General features: G+C 38.3%; 2 protein-coding genes across 4 annotated transcripts in view; one reads left to right on the top strand and one right to left on the bottom strand.

The window, feature by feature from the left end:
• Positions 1–7716, top strand: part of PLXNC1 (plexin C1) — a 142446-nt gene extending 134730 nt beyond the window's left edge. Inside the window, exons 27-31 of the mRNA XM_032646827.1 lie at positions 125–288; positions 2057–2204; positions 3703–3843; positions 3942–4016; positions 5226–7716. Coding sequence (XP_032502718.1) covers positions 125–288; positions 2057–2204; positions 3703–3843; positions 3942–4016; positions 5226–5330 — 633 coding nt within the window. The 3' untranslated portion in view covers positions 5331–7716. The remainder of the gene's footprint in view (positions 1–124; positions 289–2056; positions 2205–3702; positions 3844–3941; positions 4017–5225) is intronic.
• A 1155-nt stretch (positions 7717–8871) lies between these two features.
• CEP83 (centrosomal protein 83) overlaps positions 8872–26626 on the bottom strand; it is a 111207-nt gene continuing 93452 nt past the window's right edge. For all 3 annotated transcript variants that reach the window (XM_032646005.1, XM_032646003.1, XM_032646004.1), the window contains 3 exons: positions 12515–12618; positions 10526–10715; positions 8872–9542 (listed from right to left, as the gene is read on the bottom strand). In XM_032646005.1, the coding sequence (XP_032501896.1) occupies positions 9438–9542; positions 10526–10715; positions 12515–12618 (399 nt within the window). In that variant the 3' untranslated portion in view covers positions 8872–9437. The remainder of the gene's footprint in view (positions 9543–10525; positions 10716–12514; positions 12619–26626) is intronic.

Below are 26626 nucleotides of genomic sequence, written 5' to 3'. Positions count from 1 at the left end.
TACATACTTTCTCTTCAGCTTGTTTTTCTCTGTTTTGTAGCTTAGATTTCATTTTTCATCATGTTTTCAAAACCACCACCCTATTATTTTTAATCTTCCAAGTCTGATGTGCTCTGTCTTTCAGGTGGCAATTCACTCTGTGCTCGAAAAACTTTTTAGAAGCATTTGGAGTTTACCCAACAGCAGAGCCCCGTTTGCTATAAAATACTTTTTTGACTTTTTGGATGCCCAGGCTGAAAGCAAAAAAATCACAGATCCTGATGTTGTACATATTTGGAAAACAAACAGGTGGGAACAAACAGTAGGTGATTACTGTTTTCAAGAACCTGGGTCAGAATCTTAACTAAAAGAAGGGCATGGATGGTTACACAAGGATTCATTTATCCCTATCCTAAGAGTGTTTTGGCTTAGCTATCATGTCAAAGCAGTTTCTTGTTAAACAATAAACAAAACCATTCCTGTGCTGAGACTCCTAGTCTTTAGGACAAAGAAAATAATTATCTTTAAACAAGTTTAGCTTGACCAGTAAAAGATGAGAAATTAATATTTTGTGGTCTTACCATACAGTTTTCCATTAGAGAAGACTCTTAAATTTGTCCCTCAGAGAATTACTCTTTGCGGTTTCCAAGCTGTCTATTTTGTATAGAAATTTCTCCTTTTATTTGATCAAACGCCATGAGAATTAGTCAAAGGGGTGTGTTTTGTTTTTTAATACTTTAAGCTGAGGCAAGGCATCCAAATTAAAATTTCTCCTCAGTAAAGAAACATGGCTCATTACCTCTAATTGAAATACTCTGTGCATGAGGTGAATGAGCGTTAGTTACGACGTAACAGAACTTCTCAGTGCAGCCTCAAGCCCTTCTAAGCATTGGGGTTAGCCAGACCATTTTAAATCAGTGTTGAAAGCTCCAGGTCTATCCTAACTCTCTACTGTGGCTCCCTCCCTCCCTTTGTTCTAGCCCCTCCTTCCCAGGCCCTGCTTCGCCCACACCAGGCTCCGGTGCTGCAGGCGACAATTTCACTGTGAAGACAGTAGCACACGGGCAGGGGCACTAGTCAGGACAGGAGAGCTACTGAGAGGCCCAGCAGCCCATATGATGGAGGGAATTAGCTAGGCCCCAGGACCCTGAATGACTTCCAAGTTCATATGCAAATATCTGAGTACCGACTGTATACCCAGTACTGTTTGTTAGGTGTTGGAGATAAAGTAGTAAACAGACAGAAATCCGTGTTCTTACAGCGCTTGCATTTTAACAGGTAAATTGTGGTACGTTAGAAGTCGATTAGCGCAGTGCACAGAGTGGGGAAAAAAGGATAGAGACAGGATAGGGTGGTCAGAGGCCTCAGGAGATGACATTTGGATCAGGTCTTCAAAGAGGGCACAAACCATGAGGCCGTCTGGGGCAAGACCGTTTCAGAAAGACGGACAAAAGCAAAGTCCTGAGGCACGAGCCTGCCTGGTATGCATGAAGAAGAGGAGCAACGAGGCCAGTGGAGTTGGGGCGAGTAAGGTGAAGAGTAGTAGGTGAGGGCCCAGGCCTAGATCATGCAGGGGTTTTCTCCAGAGAGGGGTGGAGAGCCACAGAGGGTTTGGAACAGAGGAGACACAGGACCTGATTCTGAGTTAAGAGGATTGCTAGTACCTGTGGGAGATCTAACTGTTGGGAACTGGGGGGTAATAATCTAGGTGACAGTGGCTTAGGCCAGGGTGTAGCACTTAAGAGGGGGTGAGAAGAGGTCAGGTTCTAGAGATCTGATGAGACGTTCTCATTGGTAACCATTAGCTAATATAATCTGGAACTCTTTGTGGAGAAAATTCTTGTCTTGTCAAGGGCCACTGTGAGACTTCTCCAGTCCTCCCTTTCAGTAGCTCTGACAGTTTAACCCTTTCTTGTGCTGAGTGACGCTGCCATCTGTTGCTTGGTATATTTGGCAAAGCAGACTTGCATACTTCAATGACAAGGACAAAAACACCCGTTTACAAACTGTGATAAACAGAGCATCTGCCTCATATGAATGGCTGTATGTGAAGAGAGATTTCTCTCTCTTGTAACAGCCTCCCTCTTCGCTTCTGGGTAAATATCCTGAAGAACCCTCAGTTTGTCTTTGACATTAAGAAGACACCACACATAGACGGCTGTTTGTCAGTGATCGCCCAGGCGTTCATGGACGCGTTCTCCCTCACAGAGCAGCAACTTGGAAAGGTAAGGCCCAGATTTAGGATTTCCTGTATGTATTTCTGTCTTCCTCGTAAACATTCAAATAATAAACCATACCAGCTAAAAAGAAAGTCAGTGATTGTCACTGAAAATTTGCTTTTCTTCAAAAAAATCTCTCATTTCTATTTTTAATCTAGTTTAAGTGAAAACCAAAATAGATCATCTCCACCCTACTGCAGACTCCGCCTGTGAAAACCTTTTGTTTTTCTTTGTTTCCTAGAAAAATCGTCTACAGGCACTAATAAACTATGAACCCGAAGTATGAAACTATTGAAATTTGCCTAAATTAATTCCATCTGAATATACCTAAAAGCGTCTATTTGAATACAACAAATTTCTGATGGAGAAGAAAATCTTGCCTGAGATTTCTAATACCTCTAGTTTGTCAGTTTACAATCAAATCACTATTGTAATAAATAAGTAATAACACCCTGAAAGGAATTCAAGGCAAAGATCAGGATGAGGCATTTTGTGCTCTGGGGAAACTGGCAGAACTGGCCCTCAGTTAGATATTTTCAAGAGAAAATTTTATGAACTCAGTTTCTTGAATCTTCCCATACTTAGTTAATGGTTTTAGTGCATTTCTAAGATATCTGTTCCTCACAAATAGCAGTAAACTTCAACCAAGATGTGCATTTGACTGCACATCCCCCTTCCCTCAGATCACATATACAGGCCTCCCCCGCTTACCTCTTCCAAACAGTGCTCACAGCTTTCTGAGAGGCTATCTCCTGGGTCATAATCCTCAGGTTGGCCCGAATACATTTTTCCATTTCTTTCTTAGATTGACTATTTATTAGTTCTTCTTTGACAGCAGATGTTAATTTTGTCAAAATTATAACTTTTAAAAACAAATCTTCATTTAAATTTTAATATCACTGTCAAAATTACTTAAAAACATTCAAACTGCCAGGGAATTTTTGCAAAATGAGACATCAGAGCCACCAATACTAATGACCACGCTCTTTCCTGAGGACACTGGAAGATCTTTATAATCTAATAAAATAGAAGGGACAAGCAGGAAAACCTGCCACTGCCAATTACCTGCCACGTTCATGGTTATATAAAGGGCTCAATCAATCAGACCTACACTCAAACCTTTTATAAATGCCAGAATTCACTGGTGGGTGAGGATGAGAGCAAACGTTTTAATTCAGGCTTTTTACAACTATTAGTAATGAACTATGAGTGCAGTAAGTTCCATTGTTACAGTAACTCAAAATCATGCAAAAATAATAAGTTCAGTTCTTTTATGAGAGGAAGGCAGAATATATTAGCATTTAATCTGCCTGAAAATAACAGTGACTCACCAGAACTATCTGGATAGCAGTCAGTCAGGCAGTCAACAACGTTTATGAAGGCCTGCTGTATGAAGAGTCCTTTTTACCACGAGATAATCGTGGTGGAGGTTCAGCTACACTGGTACTCTTATAAATTCCCCATGGTTTTTTAAAAAACTCTTTTGGTGGTGGTTGTTTTTCAGGAAGCACCAACTAATAAACTTCTCTATGCCAAGGATATCCCAACCTACAAAGAGGAAGTCAAGTCTTATTACAAAGCAATCAGGGATTTGCCTCCATTGTCATCTTCAGAGATGGAAGAATTCTTAACTCAGGAATCTAAGGTATTGTTACAAAGTAGAAAGACTGTATTTGGATATTTCTTAAAAAAAAAAAAAAAAAGCCATTGCAGAATCTCTCAACAAGGCTTTATTTCTTTAAGAAACATGAAAATGAATTTAATGAAGAAGTGGCCTTGACAGAAATCTACAAATACATCGTAAAATATTTTGATGAGGTAAGATTTTAAATAACATTTTAAAAACTAGATATGAATCAGTCACCAGAATTTGGTTATAAAGCATTCTGTAGGTCTCAGGACAGCTCTGGCATCCTAAATGGCCAGAAAGGGAGGCCAGGAAGCCTGTCTGAGATGGGGGATCCTGGCACCAAGCCAGACCCTGCGCGTGGCTGCTGCCCCTCATAGTTTTATTATGCTGCTCGCCTTTGGACCAACCATTTACATTTGAGTTAATGGGGCCTATAGCCATACTGGCATACTTAACTTTGATGAGTAAGTAGTGGTCCTAATAAAAGGGGCCTGCTTATGCTTGGTTGTAATCTGCTAAAATGAAAGCTAAGCTTGTTAAATCGCCTAGATTCTGTATTCAGTAGTTAAAGTATGACATATTTTCTAACTTAAGCAACTATTTCAATAAACCATTCTCCTTTATGATTAATCCTCCTTAATCTGGATTTTTTTCTTTGGGAATTCACACAGACACAGTCATCAGATGCGCTGTTTCCAAATATGTTAATTCCCCCTTCCCTGATTCCCCCCACTCAGTCATGCTGGGACAGGCTATCCATGTCAATGGTGAGAATAGCTCACCAATTCCATTTGCTACTTGAAGATCAAGTGAAGCACTAAGGTAGGGTAGAGGCAATGAGTTCCTTGAACATGATAAGCATCCCTCTTTCCAGGGGTCAGGGGTTAGAAGGGAAGCACTGGGGAAGGGAGGGGAGAGGAGGGACTACACTGCCCAGGAGGGGAGGGGAGGGGAGGGGAGGGAAGGGGAGGGGAGGGGAGGGAAGGGAAGGGAAGGGAAGGGAAGGGAAGGGAAGTAGACGTCTCTGACCAGGATGCCCCTGCCTGCTGCATTTAAGAAGAAATACTTGCCTGCATGTTGGCTGCCCAGGAATGCTTGCTGTGCTTGGAATGGCTGTAACATAATGCATAAAACAGGGCCTTGAAATTCTGGCCCCATATTTGTAAGCAAATAGTTCGGTATTTCTTGTGAGCTTCTATTTTAAACCTAAGCGTTGTTGATCCTGTGATAATGACTTAGCAAAACAACTTGCAAAGTGAGTATTAAATGACTGAAGAAAATGTTGGCATCTGTTTCATACAGATTTTACCACTCACAGCATCAGGAATGCAAAAAAAAAAAAACAATTGTAATGCTAAAACCACACTATCTAAAATAACTGTTCTAATTGTCAACAGATTCTAAATAAACTAGAAAGAGAACGAGGGCTGGAAGAAGCTCAGAAACAACTCTTGCATGTAAAAGTCTTATTTGATGAAAAGAAGAAATGCAAGTGGATGTAAGCACTCTGGGGCCTGGCTTAATCTGGTAAAGTTCTTCAGACGACTTGGGAGCAAAATGGCTGCTTAAGCTACTCTGTGTCGTTAATTTTTTAAGTTTGCACATAGGTTCCACTTTGAGCACTGTCTTTTTTTGAGAGAGAAAGGCACATGCACAGCTTTTAGAAAGCATACCACGCACTGTGCCTGTGTGTGTACTGTGGGAGCGCTTCTGTACATAGAGTTGGAGTGGTTGTCACAAACAGCCTCCTTGTTCACAGAGACTACAGGGCCAGTAAGCAAGGGTCAGTATTGTAACTACAGTCTCCACTTAAGCACAATGATATACGTGGTTTTGTTTGAAAACTACAGCTGTGTAGCACTTGTGACTACACTGCACCTCTGCAGACAAGGAACATTGCCAGTGATCAAAACAAAACGTGAAATGAGTCATCTGGAAACAAGGTAGGGGTGTTAGGGCAACCTTGAGGACTTGCAGCATTGAAACTTTCCCCGGTAGTTCTTGGAAAAGCTGACCGCAGAATTTGGTAGTGTGTACACTTAGCATTTGTGAGTGTGTGTGTTTTTAAACCAAAAACTAACAGTGTTGCAACATTGTTGAAAGGGCTCGTGTTTTTTCAGTGGTCACCGACTGTACTCCATCAAACTCACCTCCATTTCACTAATGAACTCTAAAGCAAGGAGAGGGAGTAGGCTTCTTTAAATGCGACAGCATTTTACCCAGACACTTTAAAGTATGTACGTTTTCTTCATTTTATTTTTTTCATATTAAATGTATTTGATAGTGGACATGTTGGCTATTGTAAAAAAAAAAAAAAAACAGTAGCTTATTTCTGTCTAAACACTTCGATCAGAACTGCCTGTGGAAGAGTAACTCACTCCCCTAATCCTACATCTCTATATTACTATCTACCTCCTTGCTTTAGATTTCTGGTGAACCCTGTGGTTATAAATACTTGTGTGTGATTTAAAAAAAAAAATACATTTTACATTTCATGAAATTGCTGTTCACACTGGAGTATTATATACGAATATATATATTTGAGGCCCGTGGCCTGAAAAATATTAGTATACAACTTGGTATCTTAGTCTTACGATGTACTTTTTGAGAGTATTCCTCACAAGAGAAAGAGTTTAAAAAAACCTGTTTTATTCATGCCTTTTTTTAAAAGAATTCCCTATCTAGTTATACTGTAGTCTTTTTATTGCTGATTTTTTATTCCTGAATTTTTGCTGCTCATGACCAACTTTAATACCACTGTGTTTTCCTTCTATTAAACCAGAAGTAAAAAGTGTAATTGGCAACTCTCAAACTTTCCTTGTGGCACCTTTACCCTTGGTGCTCCAAATCCCAGATTGAGGAAAGAAATTTTTTCAAGTAGCAAATAAAACATTGATCACACATTCCTTAAAATCATTTACCAACACTGTATGGGATATCAGGATTTAAATGTGAGTTTGTCTTAAATGAATGCAGTTCTTTTTGCTCCTCACTCTCTGGTAAAGAGTGAGAGGTGACACCTCACAAACTGATCAGAGAAAATAAGCATTTATTGCCCTGATAGGCACCTTCCCAATCCTGTCGCTTTCGACTATTATCTGTCCAATGGACACACCTCAAAAATACTACCAAATAGGTTACTTATAAAGGTGAGAGGTCTGGTCCCCATCTAAGGCTGCTATAGTCTTGATGCGAAGGGGTTCACAATAGTAGGAGAGTTGAGAGCCAAGGGTAGGAGAGTTGCCCAGAAGACTTCCCTTCTTTAGGGTACAGAAATGCTAAGAAATCTCAAAGGATCAGTTACAGCTTTATCTAAGTATTCAGTAAATGCTACATGAGGGTGTCCCTGTCCAGCTCTCTGGCACATGAGTCCTGTGTGGAGACTTACCTTCTTTTCCAGGGACTGTGCTGCTGGGAACTTTGGGCAAGTCACTTACCTCTTCGTGCCTCAATTTCTGTATAATATTTCTAACCTACCTCACTGAGGTGGTGTGAAGATTCACTAATGTATGTAGCGTGTTTGTCAATCCTCCAGTGAAAAGCACTATCTGGATCACATTAGCCAAATGCAGTAAATGGCCAAATTAGATGTGTGCTGAAGACAATCAGTCACTGGGTCTATATTAAACAGCAACCAGAGAAACAAATGGCAAACATTGTCTATTTTCAAGTTTCTTTGCATATTTTTTTGGTGCAAAACCATTTATAAACAACTTTCTTTTTCTAACACTAGTGTCTACAGCAGCATTTAAAAATTAATTCTGTTACCTTTTTCTGTATTAGGGATTTAAAGTCTATTTCTTATTGTATACCTGATTGAAGCCGTTCTTGGAGATGAATGTTTTAAATGTCTATATCCAAAAATAAACATTTTGATGTAAATGTGGACTGTTTTTGTCTTTTTCCTCCTTCAAAATTTCTAGTTATAATAGATTTTTAAATTCTGAGTGGCTCCATGGAAATTAATTATTTTTCACTGTATACGCTCTGTAAATTAGCAGCTATAGATATAGTAAGTAAATCTGGTTTCTTCTAAATGATGTTAAGGCTGTGCACTTTCACTCCTGGCCTCCACTATCAATTAACTTTGACTTCTGAATGTGAGGACTACTGGATGATGAACATTCCACTTAGTCCGGCAGACTTGAGCTTTGCCTTGTTGACGTGAAGTTATTCCAGCAGAATGCCTTAAAAATGTTACATAAAAAAGCAAATGGGGGGGGGCTTCCCTGGTGGCGCAGTGGTTGAGAATCTTGCCTGCCAATGCAGGGGACACGGGTTCGAGCCCTAGTCTGGGAAGATCCCACATGCCGCGGAGCAACTAGGCCCGTGAGCCACAACTACTGAGCCTGCGCTTCTGGAGCTCGTGCTCCACAACAAGAGAGGCCGCGACAGTGAAAGGGCCGCGCAGCGCGATGAGGAGTGGCCCCCGCTTGCCGCAACTAGAGAAAGCCCGCGCACAGAAACGAAGACCCAATACAGCAAAAATTAATAAATAAAATTTTAAAAAAACAAAAAGCAAATGGGGACTTACCTGGTGGCGCAGTGGTGAAGAATCCACCTGCCAATGCAGGGGACACGGGTTCGAGCCCTGGTCCAGGAAGATCCCACATGCTGCGGAGCAACTAAGCCCGTGCACCGCAACTACTGAAGCCCACGCCCCTAGAGTCCGTGCTCCACAACAAGAGAAGCCACCGCAATGAGAAGCCCACGCACTGCAATGAACAGTAGTCCCTGCCCCTGCAACTAGAGAAAGCCCACATGCAGCAACGAAAACCCAACGCAGCCACAGAAATAAAACATTTATAACAGTTTGGTTAGATCCAAAACAGGAGGAGGAAAAGTTAAAAACCAGCAATATTTCTAAAGGGACCCCACTGGGTGCAAGTTTTACAATGAATGGCCCTTGTTTTATACAGCCACAGGATTTAATTATTTGTACTTTGTTACTTCCTATCAATCCTAACCCAACGAAGCCAAAATTAGTGAGATCTTCTACACTGTATGGTTAAAACCAAATTAAACACAAAACAATGCAGTTAGAAAAATATTAAGCTCTTTAATAAATTATGTGCACACAGCTTTTAGAAAAGGTAGTGTTTTATAATATATATCTAGATATCTTATTTTTTTATACTAACTTTAAAATTGTCATTTTTCAAGAACTAGAGGTTTGTAACTCATATATAGTAAACCAGAAAATGTTCACTGACCCTGTTATTGCCAAGCATCTCAAAGAGGAAGAGGGAATTCAAGATGGGCATGTTTTAGGCAAAATGCCAAAAAATTCAACAAAGTAAGATTAATAAAATAATTTTAAAACTTGATTCCCTAATGAGTTCCTTTTATTCATTTATTTCACATTCTCAAAGGGTTGTCAATAATATTATAAATATCTCTGAAGCTGCTTTAGTGCTTCACTTATCATTAGTATAACCCTAAAATCCTGACATTCATTCAATACATCATGTACTGGTACCTTATCTTGAGGCACATTCAAGTGTTTTGGCAAACAGTAATAAAGTATCTAAATACCACATACGTTAAAACTTCAGGCCTTATTGAGTCACTGATTTCATCCCTTTTGATCTGCCTTTTCTCCAAGAAAATCATTCCCCAGGAAGTCCAAGTTCCTCTAGTTGTTTTCTTTGTGTTGTTTCTAGTTCTTCTAGTCTTTTGCGAAGTAGAGAGAGTTCTCTTTGATGCTGCTCCTCCTTAAAAGCACAGAAAGAGGGGAAAAAAAGAAAAGAAAAAGCACACCAAAAAAGACTGTTAGAAAAACTGGTGGAAAAATAACCGTTAGGCAGTGGCCTCAGTGCCTCTTTTATTCAGGCCTGCAACATCTGGCAAGAAAAGGATGACCATTTTAGCAGTCTAAGAACACCAGCATGGTCTAGACTACCAACTAGTCCTTGCTTCTCTCCTGCCTCTGGCTGTAGCCTTCAGCAAAAACCCAAAGTCTGTTCCTCTCTAGGTGTAAAATTCACCAGGGAGTGAATTAGATAATAGTAATGTAGGGCCCAGCTGTACTTATATGGCAACTTTCTAATGTGATGAGAGTTTAATAGCAGTTTATTATATAAACAAAGCACTTCGTTTGAGATTCAATTCAGTGACTTACAACATTAAAAATCTTCACTGCTTTCAACATTACAAAATGTCATTGCTTAATAACAGTTCATCTTCTGAAAATCATCCAATCAATTTGATTCCATCAACATCTCAGGGATCTGATAAAGTAGAACCATCTCAGGTTTTGGAATTAGATTTAGGTATGAAATTCAACTCTCACTTAGCTATGACCTTAGTCAAGTCATTTCACCTCTCTGACTCAGCTTCCTCATCTGCAAATTGGGAATACCAATACCTTCCCTCAAAGCATTTTTCATTAGGATTAAATATTGTATGGAAAATACATAGTGCAGTATATTTGCGTAAATGTTGGTAGTAATTAGTATTGTATGAGTGACTACAAACTCAACAGTTATTCAAAGACTTATCAGTTAAGCTTCTTCCTTTCAATTGCCCGACAGGAGACTTTACTCCTAGCACCATCGCTAAAGGATAGGATAGACTCAAATCCACTATGCCTCTCAGCAGACTTTTCTGGTAAAGATTTAGGTTTTTAACTATTTAAAGAGGTAAAAACGTATGGAAATATTTATCTAACTTTTTTCCCTAAAATAAATGCTCATACCTGCATATGAGGAGGAAAGGATAGTTCCACGCCTGGAATCACAGCTGGTGACTGAAAGCTTACAGGATTGATGGATGCTGTTGAAGGTATGTTAGGACCCAAAATTAAACTTCGAAATTCATTATGTCTTCTCTGTATATCCTTTAGTCTTTTTTGAAGCCTTGTATGTTCTTCAAATGGAACATTTTGTCTTAAAAAGAAAAAGTGTTTCTGTTATTTAATACAGTTACATTCTATTGAAAAATGGTATGAGTCATAGAACATAATTTTAATTGGAACAGAAGGATTTCTAAATTATAAGATTTATCTATATATAATATACACATAAAATTTGGTTTATCTAGAAAGATAAACAGAAACATGATATGACATCTTAATTATATGCGTTATTGTTGGCCCTGCAGGCTATCAACTGATTTTAAAGTTTTATTTGCCAATTAATCAAAGATTAAAAATCTTTTGATACTTTTACTTTCATTTCCACTTTACTCCACCAACCCATGAATCCTGAACTAAAAGGAGACTCCTTAGACCAAAAGGGTGCCTTATTTTACTGCAGGAATCAAATAGAAATAGAGAAAATGGTAGGTTGAATCTTTTTTTTTTAAAGGGAATTATTTATTTGTTTATTTATTTATGGCTGTGTTGGGTCTTCATTGCTGCACGTGGGCTTTCTCTAGTTGCAGTGAGTGGGAGCTACTCATTTTTCTGGGGGGGGGGGGCTACTCTATTGCAGTACGTGGGCTTCTCATTGCAGTGCATTCTCTTGTTGCAGAGCACAGACTCTAGGGCTTCAGTAGTTGTGGCGCACGGGCTCTAGAGTGCAGGCTGAGTAGTTGTGGTGCACGGGCTCTAGAGCACAGGCTTAGTAGTTGTGGCGCACGGGCTTAGTTGCTCCACAGCATGTGGGATCTTCCTGGACCAGGGCTCGAACCCGTGTCCCCTGCATTGGCAGGCAGATTCTTAAACACTGCACCACCAGGGAAGCCCTAGGTTGAATCTTATGAATGCCATTTTTGTAGGTGAAATATGGTCAATTTTCACAGATCACCACCTTTTGGGACATAAATTTCCTGACGATCAATCACACCAGTAATCAAATATAGTTTCAAAACCATTCGAAGTTCTAGGCCATCTGTGCCATAGCTGCCCAATCTTGAATTGGTAATACCTCCTCCATAACCATTAATTTTGAAATATTAAGTTGAATTTTGTTTTAGAATGAATTTGGTGGCTTCTTACTTTGGAACAGAGAGTATTATAAAGTTGGCATTTATTCCACAGTCTAGAAACCTCTTGGATGTTCTAAAAAAAACACAACTGTTCACATTTTGGTAATAATTATACCCAAGAAGATCAGTGCACATTATAAAAAACATCACTGCTTGCTCTACAGGCAATTCCCATTACAGAAAAGTCTGATACTGTCTAAATGCTGAAGACTACTACTAACTACCTGAATTTGAAAAGATTTTATTAACTTGAATCACATGGGTCATGCACTGCCACTACCACCATCTTAATATGGTAAATCTTCTCTGCTCCAAAATGCTAATGATGCAGATTATTAGCTGTGCTTGGATGTAAATGAAAAACCAGAAGCTACTGCCCAGTATTTTCCATACCAAAAAATAAAAAAACCGAACTTTGATTCAAAGTTGTGGCCACAATTTTAGAAACTTGTAATCACTAAACTGTCTCGTCTCAGTAGCAAGGATTCACACCACTCCTGGCTACCCAAAGCCAGTGACTGACCTCTCCTGTCAGTCCCAACTGTAATACAAATGCATGTGTTAAAGACCTTTTGGTTTGAAGAAACATTCAATCAGAAAAAAAATAGCAAAGATAATGAATTAGGAGTCTAATGCATAGTTTTAGAATTCTTTTAAATGTATATTTTAAAAGAAACCCAAGTGCATTATACTCAGAAATAAAGTTGTATAATATCAAAATAGCCACATGGGGTATGTATACATACAAACACATTACCTATTTAACACCTGATTTTCTGTTTCTAATTCTTCTCTCTTTGCCTCCAAGACTTCTACCTTTTCCTGCATTCTCTTCAACTTGTTTTCATGGAGAGATTTTCTCTAGAAAAAGAGAAACAATTAATATGAGCAAGTATGGTAATACATACTCTCCTATTTGAACAAAGCTATATAGTGAATATTTTACTCACCAAAAAAATTTTACTTAGAGGTGAGTATTTTCAGGGAATACTAGGAGCAAAGATTAGTAGATATGATGCTTACTAAAAATTTTAAAGATAATAAAACACAGATCTACCTCATATCCTCAACGTGACAAACAGAACCATTATAAATGTCAAACCAGAAAATTGATATCAATAAGGAAATTGTGCAAATAAGAGATCTAGGAACGGAAGGAGTCAAATTTTACTAATGAGTTTACCTGTCACCTCATAATCATGACTGTTCATTTTCCCAGAAGATTATCATGGGTTTAAAACAACTGTAAATATAAAATTTAAAAGCATGTTTGCAACTGATCAATTGCTACCAAAGTAGTAAATTAAAGGATCAGACAGATAAGATTGATTATGGATGCATCTCAGTTTGAAAGCATGCCTTTCTAAATATTAAAAAGAAAAAAATTTAAACTTCACAAAGGGAAAATTTTCTAATATGGAAAAATCTATGTATAATGCAAAAGTAGTAAATGAAAAAAGGTAACACTTTTTCAGTTTTATAAACAGGTCGTTTTTTTTTTTTTTTACAGAAAAACACCTATAAATGTTGACGATCACTTAGTAGCTCCAGACCTTTTAGATTTTTGGTTTCTAACTCTTTACCTAAGTATAACAGGCTTACAGAAAAATGCACATAATGCAAATGTAAAGCAAAATGTAAAACCACGAAGCAAATGCTGGTGTTGTTACCTCACAGGTCAAGAGCACTGCCTTACCAAAAGGGCCCCTACCCTTCCCTCCTTTCAATCTCTACCCCCTCTGTCCTCTGAAAAGGTAACCAACTAATTTACTTCCAAAGCTGTAGTTTTGCGTATTTTTGAACTTCATACAAATGGAGTCACAGTGCACATTCTTTTACAGATGGCTTTTTCCTTTCACTCAATACTGCGAGATTTAGTCATGTTACTGCTTACAGGTATAGCTCATTCATCGCCTACCCTGGCCCAGGAACCACCCTTCTGTCCTTTATTAGCACAAGTATGTATATATTTACAGGTGACTCAGGACTCTGTCTATTCATTCACCTACCCACATCAAAGAAATCATACACTATATACACTTCTGTTTCTGGATTTTTTGGTTGTTGTTCAACATTTTATCCCTATGACTAAGCCATGTTATTGCATGTCACAGTTCCTCTCTACTGTTATGCTGTTATCCATTTTACAAACACACTATATTTTATCCCTTCTCCTACTGATAAGAATTTGAATTGTTTTCTACTTTGAAGCTACTATGAATCAAGTTTTATGAACATTCCTGAATATGCTTTTGGTAGATATATGTCCTCATTTCTCTTTGAGTATATACCCAGGAATGAGTCATACAGTATACATATGTTTTATCTTTAGTAAAAACTGTCAGTTTTCTAAAGTGGTTCTAACTAATTACTAATTACATGCCCACCAGCAATATGCAACAGTTCTAATTGCTCTACATCCTTACCAACACTTGGTGTGGTCGGTCTTTTAAAATTTTAGCTACTCTGGTGGAATAGAATAATATATCACTGTAGCTTTAATGTGCATTTCCTGTTAGCTAATGAGGGTGATTACCTTTTCTTATGAATACTGACCATCTGGATATCCTTTTTTTGTGAAGTGCTTGTCTTACTCTTTTGCCTGTTTAAAAAAAATTTTTTTTGAGTAATCTGTTTCTTATTTGTAGGAGTTCTTTATATATTCAGAATACGAATCCTTTGTCAGATATTTGTGTTGCAGATTGACCTTCTCTCAGTGTGTGGTAACATTTTTTTCCCATAAGAGTGTCGTGTTATAAAAAGAAGTCCTTAATTGTAATAAAATCCAAATTATCAACCATATCTTTTACAGTTAGTGCTTTTTATGTCCTGTTTAAAAAATCTTATCCCAAGATCTTAAGATTTTCTCCCCAAGTTTTTTTCTAGCAGCTTTATTTTTTTACTTGTCACATTTGGGTCTGCGGTTCATTTTTATCTAATTAGGTTGGGTTAATGATAACCAATTGACTCCACATCATTAAAGGACCATCCTTTCCCTATTGAAAGGCAGTGGTACTTTGTGGTAAGTCAGGTGTTCATATACTATTCCTGGACTGTATTCTGTTCCATTTGTCTGTCTATCCTTATGCCGATACCACACTGTTTTAATGACTGTAGCTTAAAGTAAATCTTGATATCTAGTAGTGTTAAGTCCTCCAGCTTTGTTGTTTTTCTTCAAGATTGCCTTGGTTGTTCTAGTCCTTTGTACTTTCATATGAATTTTAGAATCTACTTTCCAATTTCCACAAGGAAAACTAATGAAATTTTGATTAGGATTGCATTCAATCTACAGATCAGTTTGGGAAGAACTGACATCTTAATAATATTGAGTCTTTCAAATCAAGTGTGATATACTTTCCCTTTATCTAGGTCTTCTTTAGTTTTTCTTAGCAATATTTACCTATCTTGTATTAGATTTGTTCCTAAATATTTTATATTTTTATGCTAATGTAAATGGTATATATTTTATTTTCTAATTGTGTATGTAAAGAAAGAACTGATCATCACAGAAATGCAAGTCAAAACCACAATGAGATATCACCTTACAACTGTCAGAATGGCTATTCTCAAAAAGACAAGAAACAATGAAATGGTGAGAATGTGGAGAAAAGGGAACTCTCACGCACTGTTGGTGGGAATGTAAGTTTATGCAGCCACTATGGAAAATAACACGAAGGTTCCTCAAAAAATTAAAAATAGAACTACCAGCAATTCCACTTCTGGGTATTTAGTGAAAAAAAACAAAAACACTAACTTGAAAAGGCATATGCACCCCCATGTTCACTGCAGCAGTATTTACAACAGCCAAGACATGTCCATCAATGGATAAATGGATAAAGAAGATGAGATATACACACTGGAATATTATTCAGCCATAAAAGAGAAGAAAATCTTGCCATTTGTGACAACATGGATGGACCTTAAGGGCATTTTGCTAAGTGAAATAAACCAGACTGAGAAAGAAAAAATACCACATAATCTCACTTACATGTGGAATCTTTAAAAAATAAATAAAATAAGCTCAAAGATACAGAGAACAGACTGGCAGTTGCCAGAGGCAGGGGCTGGGGGATGGGTGAAATGGGTGAAGGAGGTCAGAAGGTACAAACTTCCAGTTATAAAATAAATAAGTTCTGTGAATGTAAAGTACAGCATGGTGACTATAGTTAATGATACACATTGCAATATTTGAAAGTTACTGAGCGATATCTTAAAAGTTGTCATTACAAGAAAAAAAATTCTGTAGCTATATATGGTGATGGATGTTAGCTAGACTTATTGTGGTAATCATTTTGCAATATATATATATAAATACCAAATTTTCTCTATGGAAGGTTTTAAATTAAGGAGTCCATTTCCCTAATGGATACAGGACTATTTAGATTTCCTAATTCTTCTTGTATTAGTTTTGTTGAGATGTTCAAGGAATTTGTTCATTTCATCAAAATTGCATAATTAACACAGTTGTTCTTATAATAGTCTTTTTGTTTTAATATCTATAAGATGTATAGTGATACCCCTTTTTCATTCATTATATTGTCCATTGTGTTTATTCATCTACCTACCTACCTACTTTATGAGGAGTTTGGGGAGAAGCCATTTTATCAATCTTTTCAGATTGATCAGCTCTTGGCAAGTTAAATTTTCTCTATTGTATAACCTCTGCTTCATTGACTTCTGCTCATGCCTTGCGGAGGCAGTGAGGATGCTGTTAAATCTATACACAGAGTTCATAATTCAGTTACTGTGTTTTTTAGTTCTAAGCCTGCCATTTAAAAAAATGTTTTGTAGTTTACTGGTCAATTCTCAAGCATTTCTTTTATTTCTGAGCATCTACAACACGGTAATTTTAAATTCTGTATCTGATAACTCCATTACCTGGATCCCCTATGGGGGGTTTCTTTATATTGATTGTTACTTCTCTTGATTTTCAATGTTATTTCCTCATGCAGCTATTTTTAAAATTATTATTATTAATAGAAATTTGTTAAAATTGATAAACCAATACTGATACATTATTATCAACTAAAGTCCAGTTTACATTGTCACTCTTTGTGTTGTTCAGTTCTATGGTTTTGTCAAATGCAAACTGTCCTCTATGCACTACTGCGGTATCATACAGAATAGTTTCACTACCCTAAAAATTCCCTGTGCTCTACCTATTCATCCCTACTTCCTACCCCACAAACTGTCAATCACTGATTTTTTTTCTGTCTCCATAGTTTTGCCTTTTCCAGAATGTCATATATTTGAAACCTTACAGTATATAGTCTTTTCAGACTGGCCTTTTTCATTTAGCAATATGCATTTAAGGTTCTTCCATGTCTTTGCATGGCTTAATAGCTCATTTCTTTTTGTCACTGGATAATATTCTCTTGTATGGATACAGCAAAGTTTTTTAACCTTCACCTACTGAAGGACATATTGCTTGCTTCCAACTTTTGGCAATAATGAATAAAGCTGATACAAACGTTTGTGTGCAGTTTTTTTGTGTGTGTGAACATACATTTTCAACTCATCTGAATGAATACCTAGGAGCATGACTGCTGGACTGTATGGCCAGACTATGTTTTAACTTTGTAAGAATCTGCCAAAGTGTCTTTCAAAATGGCTGTACCATTTTACAATCCCACCAGCAATAAATGAAAGTTTCTATTGTTCCATATCCTTACCAGCATTTGGTTCTGTCAGTGTTTTGGATTTTAGCCATTTTAATGGATGTGCAGTAGTATCTCTGTTTATTTTTTATTTAGAGCTAGACACTACATTTTAAAAACTGAGGAAATAACTGAAGCCTACAATGCTAGTTTCCCTTAAAGCAGATTACATTTGTTTCTTGCAGGCAGCTAGGAACACTAACAACAGGGGTTAATTTAATCTAATTTTAAGGACAGATTATCTGAAGCTGTGCTTCAATACTTGCAAGGGCCAGGCTATTTGCGGTTAGTTCACTCTTAGTCCAAGGGCATACCCCTTCATGGTCTCAACCCACAGCACTAGTAGACTCAGACCTGAGACCCTCTCTCTCCGATTCTGAACTCCAATTTTTGGTCCCCAAGCCCTACGAGGTTGTCAAAAGCTTTGCTTCACTTCTCAGCCTCTCAAGCTGTCTCTTCCAGAACTGGCAGCTTCCTCTAAGGGAAAAGCAGCCCCAAATGCTGAGCTCACCTCTCCAGGTTTCCCATCTCTCCAGGATCTTGGCCTCTTAATTCTTCACTGCCCTTCATGGAGATATTTTTAAAAATATTTTGTCTGATTCTTCTAGTTCTCATGTGGAGAGCTGATCCACATATTTCCTAGTCTGTCATTATCAAAAGCATATGCTCCTTTTAGGTATTTTAGTTCAACTAACAGCAGACATTTTAAAGATGGAAATGCTTAATACTTCATTATTATATGATTATATAAACCTGCAATCTTAAAATCTAGTTCTATTTCTCCATTTGTACTGCTCATTTAAATTGTAAAATACCAATTTTTTCACTATCATCTTCAAATCTTAAGCATGTATATTTATACACACACACACACACACACACAGAGTGCACACTTAATTGGGCCCTATATTAACCATAGTTAATACAAAATACAGGGATTTCTGAAGGGAATTCCAGTCATAAAATACAAAATCTTGAGAAAAGGCTTTTTTAGAAAGGATAAGAAATGAATTAAGAAGAATCTGTAATTCTATAGGAATGTGGATTCCCCTGATGGTTCTCCAGCAGGGGAACTGATGGGTGAAAGCATTGTTTTGAAAAGATTAATATGGTATCAGTGCATAGGATGGACTCTGAAGTTTGCCTCTTAAGAGGCAAATCTGGAGATAAGCTTCCTGAAGACAGGGTTCAGGACAATGTTGTCCCCATCCTCATCACTGTAAAAACAACCAGCCATTTACTGAGCACTACTCTTTGCCATGAACTGAGTTAGAATGCAGCAAAAGAACTGGATAGCTGGTTGACTAGTAGACCCAATGAATGTCTTAGACCCTAACATTATAATCATTTCTTTGCAGCACCCTCATTATCTTGACCCAAGCCTCCTCCTTCTTCTAACACACACACACGCACACACACACACACACACACACACACACACGTGTGCGCGCACGCGCGCTGACTGGTCTCACCTTAAATTAACCAGGACTAACTTCAAATGGGCCCCCCTACTGGTACCTGGAAATCCTACTAATTTCCCTAATCCAATCACTCTCCCAAACTCTTACATTCTTTCACAACTTCTTGTCTCTTCTCAAATCTGTTAGACCTCCACTCTTCACAGTCTGAGCTGGTGACCCAGATTCTTTTTTGCATTGAGAAAATAGCAGCAATCAGTACAGAATTTCCACTACATCCATGAATTTATCAGGAACTTGCAATCATATATTTTGTCTTTTTTCCAGGTACAATAGATACATTGTGTTTCTATCCCTTCCCTCTCTTGAATTGAATCTAATGCCCTTCTGCCTACTAAAAGATATCATCCCTTCATTTGCCCCCTCTTTCTCCTGCATCATCAATTTTCCCCTTACTACTGAATCATCCTATAATTTCTCCCTTCTTAAAGGAAGCCTTTGCTCCCACAATGCTAGCTATTACCCCAGTTCTCCGTTCTTCACAACAAAATTCCTTCGACAAACTATATTCCATTTCAATTAGACCTGCATACCTACTACTCCACAGAAACAACTCTTGACAAAGCCACCAACAATTACCATATAGTCAAATGGATTCTTAGACTTCATCTTACTATTTTATCATCTTACCACTATGAAATAAAATTCATATTTATGGCAAGACAAGAAAAATTTAAACATAAAAATTCTTCTCTGCGCTTTGGCCTCCCCTCTCCCCTCACTGTGCCTTGTGTATCTGTATTATGCATTGATCAAACCTTCCCCGGTCAGCAGGAATACCTGCTCAACCATAAACAGCAACATTCTCCTAGCATCAGCAAGACAATGCCTTAAAAGAGAACATTCCTTCTAGATTATACAGGGTCACATGACCCACCACAATGGCACTAAAATCTGGATTTTGTAAACTGTCAATAATAGGTCATTTAATGTACAGCCCTCTGTCTCAAAAAGCTTATATAAACTGTATCTTGACTTCTAAGGGGCAGAACAGTTCTCAGAGCTTTCTGAGATGCTCTTCTTGGGTTTTAACCCTCAATTTGTCTTGAATAAATTTTCCAATTCTTTCTTAGGTCGCCTGATTAATTTTTCGTCGACACTATAATGTCATGTGACACAGCTAATCCTTCTTGAAGCATTTTTCTTCATTTGGCATCTAGTACTTTCTTGGTTCTTTTCCTATCATATTGGCCACTCCTTCTCAGTCTCCTCCTTAACTTCCCAACTTCTAAAGTGTGGAATTCCTCAAAACTCAAACCTGTTCTTTTCTGTCTTCCTTCACTTTCTAGGTGACCTCATTTAATCCCATTGCTTTCAATACCATTTACATGCTGGTAAGTCCCAAATCTTTATCTCTAGCCTAGTCCTCTTCCCTGAAGCCCTGATTCATGTATTCACCAGAACGCTTAGTAGCTCCACTTGGAAGTCTAATGGGCATCTCAAAGAGTTAATGTGTCCCCAAGAGGCATCTTCATTTTGTCCCTAAACCTGTCCCTTCCAAGGTCTTTCCCATGTCAGTAAACAGCAATTCTATTTTAACCACGTGCTCAAGCCCAACACCTTAGACTGATCTCTTTAATACCCTATAACCATTGTAAATTCTACCTTTAAAAATATACAGAATCCGACCACAAGTCTACTACTAGCTCTCTACATCTCTCATCTGAACTACCGAAAAGTGGTCTTCCTGAGTCCTGTTTGCCCCTCTACACAACAGCCAGAGATTCTCCTGAAAATATAATTCAGATTACAGCATTTCTCAAGTCAAAAACTCTCCAGTGTGTTCCTATCTCATTCAGAATAAAAGCCAAAAAAAAGCCCCTACATCACCTAGCCTCCTACTACTTCTGTCCATTCCAGTTACCCAGGTCTCCCTCCTTGTATTCCTTCAACATACCAAGCAGACTCCTGCCTCTTTTACTTTCTATTCCCTCTGGAACATTCTTCCCCTATATACAAAATATGGCCTCCCCCTTCTTTCCTCGAGGTCTCTGCTCAAACGTTACTTTATCAGAGGCTTCTCTGATCACCTATATAAATGCCCTCTATCCCCCTTAGTTTTCCTCTTAGCACGCATCTCCACCTGACATTTGTTTCTTTACCCCGTGTCTCCCATCCACTACAACATAAGCTCCTCAGTGCAGAGTCTTTATTTCTGTATCCCTGTGAATGAAACAGTACCTGGTATAATACACAGTAGGTTCTCAATAAATCTGTTGGGTAAACTGCCTAAACGAATATAGAGAAACCTCATAGTGAAGAGAGTCTGAGCTACGGTGTTGCAATAAGAAGAGAAAGAAATGAGGTGGGGAAAATGTGAGATACATTATAAAGGAAGAATTCACAGGCTCTAGTGACTATACTGCGTAGAACAGTGTCTCCGAAATATTTATGTTTACTCAGAACCTCAGAATGTGACTATGATATAAGAAGAAATATATCTGGTCCTTGCCCTGGGCTTCTGGCACAGAGCTCCTAAGACACATGGAATTTCCTGAGTCACAGGAGCATCTTTTGCTATTCATAACCAGCCCTTTTCAATCATACCTGAGTTAATACTAATGAGTTAACTTAGGGTGGGACCCCTAGGTAATCTCAAAATAGGGCTGGTCACTAGAAAGACCAAGTGGTAAGAAGGTAGGAACTTGCAGCACTATTCCCACCTCCCACTCTCCACCCTCCACTTCTGGGAGTGGCGGTACTGGAGATTGATATCTATTAAAAACTCTTGAACAAGGATACCTGGAAAGCTTCCAGGATAGTGAATACATTCATTTGCTAGAAGGGTGGCACTCCCAGAGAGGGCACCCCTCCCCCTCCATACCTCGCCCTATACATCTCTTCTATTTGGCTGTCCCTGAGTTGTATCCTTTCTCATAAACCAGTAAATACAAGTAAAATGTTTTCCTGAGTTCTATGAACCTGGGTGGGGGGTGTTATGGGTACCCCAATTTATAGTCATTGGTCAGCAGTGCAGATGGCTAAGGAACCTAACACCTGACATGGGGTTAGTCCTTGAGGCTGAACCCTTTAATTTGTGGAATCTGATGTAGTGTCAGAATTTAATTGAATTATTGGCACCCAGTTGGTGTCCAGAGAATTAGATAATTGGTTCTTGGTGTTGGAAAACACTCCAGAGTGACCTTATCTGAAAAAAGGGTAAAGTTAAGATGAGGTTATACTGGATTAGGGTGGGCCCTAAATCCAATATTGACTTGTGCCCTTAGAAAAAGGGAAAAATCTGGATATAGAGACAGACGCACACACCATGTGAAGAGAGAGGCACAGACTGAAGTGATGTGTCTGCAAGCCAAGGAACACCAAGGATTGCTAGCAACCACCACAAGCTAGGAGAGAGGCATGGAACAGATCCTTCCCCAGAGCCTTTGGAGGGAGCATGGCCCTATCAGCACCTTGATTTTGGACTTCTAACTTCCAGAACTGTGAGATTATATATTTCTGTTGTTTTAAGCCACACAGTTTGTAGTAATTTGTTATAGCAGACCTCGGAAACGAATACGGTGACTGACTATATCTGGGGAAAGGGAGCCCTTAGGATGAATCAAAGGTTTGAAGACAAAGTAACTGAAAGAATGATATTCTACTGAAAGAAATGAAAGTCCAGAGGAGAAAGTGGCTGTAAGAAATGATTGTAATTTGATTTTATCAGTCCAATACAATCACAGGTCTATCAAATGGATGCCTTAGTGTTACACACATTACAACACAAAAGAGTTAAAGAAAAATCAAAAGAATACTGATGCAAGAATCAAAGCTGAAATTTTCCTTTTATCACCTTCTAGCCAAATTCAATGAACTCTCTTCAATAATCACGACCATTTACCTTTGATTCCTTTCTTTTCCTGTGGCTTCTATAACACCATACTATAGCTTCTACTTCTATGACCATTCCTCTACTAAATCCAGCTCCTCTTTCCAAGTCAACTTAGTTCTTAGTCCTTTTATTCTTCAACAGTTCTCAAAATCTCAAGTGTCTAGTTATACATCCCTAAGCTGAATTACTGATCTCCACGCTTTACATTCCATTATTTCTGTTAATCTACATGATATCTTCACTTAACAGTCTAGGACAGGACTTCCCTAGTGGTCCAGTGGTTAGGACTCTGCGCTTCCACTGCAGGGGGCACGGGTTTGATTCCTGGTCAGGGAAGTTCCACATGCTGCACAGTGCAGCCAAAGAAAAGTCTATGACATGTCTATATGGACGCACTACCATCAGTTCATACCTGACGTGTGTTTAGTCAAATGCATCTTCTCTTTCTACTCAACTGACACATGGTCTTTATTCCATCAGGACAACTCCTCTATATCCTCTCATAGCTAAAATACTTCATATTTTTCTCTTTCTTCTTATTTAGCACTATATTCTGTTAATTTTTTCCTTTGGAATACTTCTAGGAGTCATCCTTCACCTTCATTCTATATTGCAAGCCCAAATTCCAGACTTCTTACCTCATTTTAAGATTATTATAAATAGCTTCCTGACTAGTCTCCCTGTCTTAGGGCTTTCTTCTCTCTAGCACAGTAGTTCTCAAACTTTAGTGTCCACACAGATCACACGGAAATGACTAACAGATTCTTTAGGTACTGCATGCTATTTTATTTCTCCAATTAGATTATATGGTCATCAAGGGCAGGAATTAATCATGGCTTCTACTTTCGCCTCGGTGTATAACATAATGCCAGGCCACACAGCATATTCAATAGATATTTTATAACTTCAAGACTATGGTTCATTTCTTTCTCAAAACCGTTCATAACATCTAACCAAGAATCATTTCAGAGATATACCTCAGAATAAAAATAACAAGTTCTCATTTCAAGCGCCTCAAAAGGAAAAAGCACAACTCATTGTCCTCATACCAAGAGATCTCTCTTCATACTCACATTTCAACAGTGTGTGGGGAACAACATACAGAGAAGTCATCAATTACAGAAGGGCATTCCAACTCAAGATACCCGGTCCAACTTTTCCAAACAAATCACACAGCAAAATATCATTAAACAAAGACTCTACCTAAAAACACTTACCAGAAATGACATAATCTCTGTGCTTAGGAGGTTGGAGCTGTAAATGAAGCCATCTTACCTAGCCTGGGGAAAAAAAAATAAAGCTGCTACTCCCCAGTTGTAAGAACCTCTCACAGGAAAGTAACTCTAAAGGACTATGATTTCCGCCCTAGAGTTAATATTTTGTGACTTAACTGAAGTCTTACTACACAAGAAAGTTATGATCTTTGTCATCTAAGAAACTTAAAAGTCTGTTGCAATTTTACGAATCATATTTATGTAATCTTATAGCCAACATTTTCATATAGAAGCATTATATTTAACTTGAATGGGAAAAGGGTTTGAGTTTAAAAAATTAATTTTATAGTGATCATTCTGCCACAGGAAATAAGACTCATGTGGATTATGGTTGTAATGAAGAGAAAAGCAGTAAAGTATCTCGAATCAAAGAAAGGGGGAAATTAAAAGAGTTAACAGTGCAGAAAAAGCACAGGATTAAGAATAGAAAAATGTAGACTTTAGTCATAGCGTTCCTAACTAGTCAATGATCTTGGCTCCCTACCACTTCAGTTTCCAAATCTGTAAAAACTATCTGAATGCTAAGATCCCCCAGCCCTAAAATTATACATACTTATATACTTTTTACAGTATTTCTATGTCACATGTACTATCTGCTTTTCCACTTTAATTGAGGTAAAGTCGTAAGCCTACAGGGCAGTCCTCCACATGATGGGACAGCTCTGGGTCATAATTGTCACTGAATTGAGTTTAACAATTTCCTGCAACTTAAAACCATTATCCACAGGTCACATTTTTAAAAGTAAAATAGGTGTTTACTATATTCACCCCCATCATTTGGCAGTTATTTCAGTAGGAAAAACATTCATCCTAGGTCAATACTGATGAAAGGTTACTTCGCACGTTGCTTAAAATATCACCTCCTGGGCTTCCCTGGTGGTGCAGTGGTTGAGAGCCTGCCTGCCAATGCAGGGGACATGGGTTCGAGCCCTGGTCTGGGAAGATCCCACATGCCGCGGAGCAACAAAGCCCGTGAGCCAAAACTACTGAGCCTGTGCGTCTGGAGCCTGCGCTCCGCAACAAGAGAGGCCGCGACAGTGAGAGGCCCGCACACCGCGATGAAGAGTGGCCCCCGCTCGCCGCAACTAGAGAAAGCCCGCGCACAGAAACGAAGACCCAACACAGCCAAAAATAAGTAAATTAAATTAAAAAAAAAAAAAAATCACCTCCTCCCCTTTCTGGTATACCTATGATTAGTTGATAACCTCTCTCACCACTGGATGTCACTTTTGCTCCAAAAGAAGTCAACCCAACCTAGCCTCAATAATTAGAATCTGATCTCTAAGACACTTATCTCTAAAACCCCAACATAAAAGTTTTTTCTGTGAAAGATAAAATCAGCTCTTATAATTTCTTATGATTTCTAGCTAATCTGGCATCAGACGCTTTTAGGCTTCAAACAGTACAAGGAGGCATAAGTAGGATTTTGGAGATCTTCCCAAGCGATGAAATAACTTCACTAAAATCCCATCAATACCCATACACTGCTCAGTACTTATATGGAAAGAAAGAAAAAGAAGTGATACAGGGGAAAAAAAACAATGAAACAACAACATAAGTATTTATATTTGAGTATAAAACGCTGGGATCCTATATAGTTAAGTGCTGTTTTCTAATCTCAATGTTATACTACTTTTAGCATAATGGAAAGAGAAAAGCAACATTCATAAACCAAGGAAGTGGGGAAGTAATGACTTTAAGATTTCTCATGTTGTCACTCCAACTATCAGGATGAATTTGGCAGTTATATCTAATTAATGTAAACAGGTAACTAAAAACTGTGTCCTTGATTTCCAAATTCAGAATATGTAAATGATATACAGTTCTCTTCTCTTATGCAAATATGAACAGCTAACCTTACCAATAAACATACAGACATTAAGACACTGGTGTGCCTATGTCTAGAGGTACGAATTCCTCTCATTTCAGACCTCCTCACTTCCCCACAACCAATGCCACTACTAAAGGAACTTATCAAATGGAGACATATCCAAATCATTTGTGGGATTTTTTTTTTTAAATACTTCCTTCCCCTTCCCCCAACACACATGCGCCAATCTTACTAAGAATAACTGCTGAATCGCTGCCATGGAGAGCCATGGTTACTGATGGGGCTATGCTACATTCCTTGGGTTTGTTGAGTAGAAAAAAAGTTGTAAACCACTGACTTAGATGAATCATCTGGTTACATTAGTTCCATGATGCCCTGGATTAGTTCCAAGAAAACAAAGTTTTTAGGTTCTGGAGAAAATATGCCTGCAAAGATGAAACTTTAAAAAGATCATGGCTGTGGGAACTATCATGGCTGTTTCAGAAGCCAGGGGAGTCCTAGTTCCTTCTGCTGGGGCAATGAGATACTTGCTTCCATATTCCTGAGTTGGAAACAAAAAAGTATTGTAACCACAAAAACAATATTACAAGTATTAGTTAAGCACAGTTGAAACAGGCCTAATCACCCTGTAATTTAAGTGCGAATGAGTTAAATGACACTTGTATGGGCTGGTCTAGAAACTTTATCAATGAAAACCACCGTCTCTGTGGAAAAATGCATACTCTGAAAAACTGACTTGTACACAACATTTAGAAATAAACCTGTTGAGCAGTTTGCGTTTTCCCAATTTATCT

Source organism: Phocoena sinus, chromosome 10 (assembly GCF_008692025.1).
Source record: "Phocoena sinus isolate mPhoSin1 chromosome 10, mPhoSin1.pri, whole genome shotgun sequence".
NCBI classification, from domain to species: domain Eukaryota; kingdom Metazoa; phylum Chordata; class Mammalia; order Artiodactyla; family Phocoenidae; genus Phocoena; species Phocoena sinus.
Note: the sequence above shows the minus strand (reverse complement) of the source record. Positions and strands in the feature narration are given on the sequence as shown.